Source organism: Galeopterus variegatus, unplaced genomic scaffold (assembly GCF_000696425.1).
Source record: "Galeopterus variegatus unplaced genomic scaffold, G_variegatus-3.0.2 Scaffold1676, whole genome shotgun sequence".
NCBI lineage: Eukaryota > Metazoa > Chordata > Mammalia > Dermoptera > Cynocephalidae > Galeopterus > Galeopterus variegatus.
Genome location: NW_007727787.1, coordinates 302,893 through 307,202, shown reverse-complemented (window position 1 = coordinate 307,202; position 4,310 = coordinate 302,893). Strand labels below are relative to the sequence as shown.

The 4,310-nt window shown below is 52.7% G+C and overlaps 1 protein-coding gene across 1 annotated transcript; it reads right to left on the bottom strand.

Moving 5' to 3' along the window:
• Positions 1-401: 401 nt before the first annotated feature.
• MEX3B (mex-3 RNA binding family member B) lies at positions 402-4,304 on the bottom strand. The gene is made up of 2 exons (XM_008578392.1): positions 4,054-4,304; positions 402-3,221 (listed from the first exon to the last, which is right to left on the bottom strand). The coding sequence occupies exons 1-2, from the start codon at positions 4,112-4,114 to the stop codon at positions 1,774-1,776; spliced, it is 1,509 nt and encodes a 502-aa protein (XP_008576614.1). The 5' UTR covers positions 4,115-4,304; the 3' UTR covers positions 402-1,773.
• Between the last annotated feature and the right edge of the window lie 6 nt (positions 4,305-4,310).

The following is a 4,310-nucleotide window of genomic DNA, read 5'->3' as shown; positions in this document are numbered from 1 at the left end:
TTTTACTTTCTTAATGTTTTAGGCAAAATTTAATAGGTTTTTGTGGGGCTGAAAATTAAAACATTTCCTTTGAATGTTTCCATTTCCTTTTTTTTTTTTCTTCTAGTTTTAAAAGAAATTAAACATTTTCCTGGACCCTTAAAAATATCACAGACCCTAGGGACTGTGCCTACTATGTCTAATGGAGAAGTAAGCCCTGATTCAGTAGATATACGTTATCTTTTAAAAATACTGTTACTTATGGCCTATCCATCCAACCAAACCCAACTCTGGCTTTTTTTTAAAAGTTCTATTGATAAAATGCTCACATAACACACCCAGGAGTTATATATTTCAAGTTCTTTAAAAATGACACCTTACGCAGACTCAAAAGTCTTAAAAAAAAAATCAAGTCACACACAAGATATTCTTCAATATTTTATTTATATAGAAATACTTAAAAAATGAAGTAGCACCATTACTTAAGTTTTACCTTTATTATGTAGAACTTTAAATGTCAGAAAAATAAAACTCTTGATACAATTTCAAATCTTGTCTCAGCAAATATAATATTAGTATTTGACCATGAGGTTAAAGGCCCTTTATCATAAAATAAAATATACTTTTTTTTAAACTTTGCTCAGTAAAGTACATTTAAGCTCAAGTAACATCACCTACATATACATAAACAAGTGGTAAACAAATGTATTAAAATAGAAATACTAAAACTATAGTGGTGCAACAGAATTTTTGTAACTTGCACTGAATTCTATTTATACAAATGTTAGAAAGCATCAACAGTTCCTTTTGACATGTTTATACATTTCCATTTTTTGTAATAATATAGAATAAAATATGCTTTATATCACTGAATAGAAAATATGCTGGGTGAAGCAGATCTAGAAGATTTGTCTGAACCTATAAAATCTCCATCCCAACAGAATACTGTTCAAAACATTACACATTTTATGGTTTGTAATTCCGTCACAATTGTGTGATTATTAAAATAATACAGTGTTCTTTGCCATAAGGCCATACTAAAATAAAAAGATTTAACCCAGCTACAAAAAAGTTCACTGAACTTAAATTAAAATACTTGTAAACATCTTTGCAATATGAAATATAATTTTTCAAGTCAAAAAAGAATAAAATACTTCAATCTGTATTAATGCAATTTCTCTTTAAAACTTTTAAACGTTTTTAATATATAAGAGATATGTTACAGTTTCTTTAACTTTAATAAAGCTGCAGTATCCTGGTTTCACAGGAACTCCTGGCCCTTCCACGAACATTCAAAAAGGATCCACTGTGTTCTATAATAAGCATCGTAGGAACCCACCCACAAAGGGGAACACACTAAACAGTCCGCACATCCCATAGCACTATCATTATCATCTTCATCATAATAATTGTTCATTTTTTCCTACTTTAAGAAAATGGAAAACTTGTGGGGTTTTCTTCTTTTGGAAGCTTCCTATTAAGTACAGTGTAAAAACTATCATTACTAGAATGCCGCCGTTCCTATTATTTATAGAGCATGCATTTCAGGTGGTTCGGAGGTTTCCCAGGCTACAGTACTCCTGATGCAGATATCCTGGCAAGTTCCTTTGTTTAAAAATTAACTTTTAAAAATGAGCGGATACTACAGCTTTCCAAGCTCCTCTCGGATCTCGGAGTGTGTGGGGGTGGGGGGAGGGCGGGGAGGAGAAGGTGGGGCGCCCAAGACCGGGAAGGAGGAAGGAGGAGAGGGGGTCCCCCCCATTCCACCGCAAGGTGCGCGCAGGCGCGCTGCCTTCAGGAAAAGATCCGGATGGCCTGCGTGACGGCGGTGTGGCAGACCGGGCACTCAGGCTCGCTCTTCTCGCAGATGCGGTTGGCGCACTCCATGCAGAAGAGGTTGTGGCCGCAGGGCACCAGCGCGGCAATCACTTCGCTCTCGAAACACACGGAGCAGTCGCGGCTGCCCTTCCTCCTCAGCCCGGAGGAAGAGGATGAAGAGCTGGAGGAGGAGCTGGACGACGAGGAGGAGCCCGACGTGTCCGAAGGCTGCAAGCCGGGCAGCTGCGGCCCCAGCCCGTTAGCATATGCGGCGTAGGCCAGGCCTCCTCCGCCCGGGTCGCTGCGCACCCGGCGAGCCAGGTGGTGCTCGCCCGTCCCGGGGGCCATGTGCAAGGGCGGGGACAGGCGCGAGCAGCTGGTGCCCGGGTGCAGCCGACGGTGCACCAGCAGCCCAAGGTTGGCGTTGGAGGGCGCGCTGGCGCCACCTCCGGGAAAGACCACCGAGGAGGACGAAGCGGACGAAGATGCCGAGGAAGAGCAGGAAGAGGACACGGGAGCTGCAGGTCCGCCTCCCGGGGACCGCTCGAACTGCGCCCAGAGAAGGGGCGCCCCAGGTGGGGGGGCGGGGGCTGGGTCGAAGGTGGGCTGCAGCTCGGGACAGCCGTCGGGGGACGGCACCGAGGCTTCCCCCGCTGTGTAGGTGTACCCATTGCCGTTGTTGTTGTTTCCGTTGTGGGCGAAGCTGAGTGCAGGGCTGGGGGGGCTGTAGTCCGCCAGGCGCGGGGTGGCGGCTGCGCTGCCGCTGGTCCCGCCGCCGAAGTAAGAGTCTGTGGAAGCGCTGCCAAGCGAGCTGGAGCTGTCGTTGCGGTAGCTGGAGAAGGGCTTGCGGCCGGGGGTGGGCGTGATGCTGGGGGTGGGCTTGCTCCAAAGGCTGCCTGGGCCGGACCCGCCGGACCCGTGATGCAGGTCGAAGCCCACATCGGTGCCGTTAGCGTGGAAGTCGTTCTCGTCTGTGAGCTCGATGATGCCGCCGGTGCGCAAAGCAATGTGCGCCTCGATTTCTTCGCGAGCCCGATCCACATTCTCCGGCATGCCGGTCACCTCGAACACCGGCTCTTTGTCGCGACTGGGCGTCACGATGTACGTGTGCGTCTGCTGCTGGATACGCTTGATCGTGGCGCCTTTGGGCCCCACCACGAGCCCCACCACGCGGTAGGGCACCCGCACTTGGATAGTGGTCTGCCCTGGCAGGTTAGGCGGCCCGGGCACCGCGCCGTTGAGTGCCGTGTTCTTATTCCGGGAGGCACGGATCATGGAGAAGTGCTCGGCAGCGGAGATGATCTCCCTCCGAGCCATTGCCACATCCTCCTTCCTGCCCGTCACAACAAAGACAGGCTCCTCCCCGCGAACCGGGGTCTTGATATAAGTGTTGGTCTTCGCCCGCAGCGCTTTGATTTTACAACCTGGGAGCCAGGGTGCGGGGGAGGGAGTGGGAGAGAGAGACAGATACGCCCATTATCCCGGGGTAACCGCAGAGATCAGGCACAGCCCGCGTCCAGGACAGCGGGACAGCAGGACAGGCGATGGGCGGAAAGGGGGCGTCTCCCTCCCCGACCCCGGGTCGCGCCACAGGCAGGGCAGCAGGTTCCACCCGCGAGGCGCTCGAGGAACAGCCCATGGGGTGCCCTGTCCTCCCCCCAGCGACTGCAGTCGTCCCAAGCCAAACCCAAGAATCCCAGAAAAGTCATCTGGGGAGATGCCACTGGGATCCAGCTGGACGCGCCGACCGCCTTGAAGACAAGGCGAAAGGGTTGGGGAACACGGCCGCAGCCTCAATTCCTCAGCTCAGGGGGACTGGGAGGGAGGGGGCAGTCCCGGGACCCATTGTTCCTTCTTTGGGCTCCATTCCGCTTTGCAGAAATCCAGTATCCTCCTCCCATCCGATGCTCACTCCTCCTCCTCCTCCTCCCCCCTCCCAAAGGACCAAAGAAAGGCCCCCTCCCCCAAGCATCTTATATTTAAATTATCTTTACGGGGTGGGTTGGGTGGGGGGCACTCGGGGAGAAGGCAGTGATTTTAGCAGGAGAAAGTGCATTCCGCCGTGGCAGCAGCGCGGTTCTGGGAGACAGCCTGCCTGCACTTTCTTTGTCTGGGGCGCCGGCCCATCGCGCGGCTCTTCCTCCCTCCCCAAGGCTCCCCCGCGCCGCGGATCCCCATCCTGCACACGCCCTCCCCGCGAGGCGGTGGCCCGAGACCCTTCACCACCCTCCGGTTCCCCATCCCTGTCGGACCCACCTTGCCGCCCTACGATCTCCGCGACATGCTCGGAACTGGGCACTGGCACGCACTCGGTCATGTTCACGCTCTTCTTTCGCGGCTCGCTGTCGTAGAGAGAGGCGCCCTCGTCACTGTCCAGCCCCAGCAGAGAGAGCTGGTCTAACGCGAGCTGCAGGGCTCTTTGGTCATCCAGGGTCTCTCCCCCGCCGCTGCCAACGCCGCCGCCGCCTCCCCCGCCGCCACCTCCCCCTCCGCCGCCACTGCCGTTGCGCTCC

What these genes read in the sequence shown, in the direction of transcription:
- MEX3B (XM_008578392.1), bottom strand. Translation starts at nt 4,114, where the DNA reads ATGACCGAGTGCGTGCCAGTGCCCAGTTCCGAGCATGTCGCGGAGATC. An exon ending in GGAGATCGTAGGGCGGCAAG is followed by an intron (nt 3,222 to 4,053) that starts GTGGGTCCGACA and finishes CCTGGCTCCCAG; the next exon opens with GTTGTAAAATCAAAGCGCTG.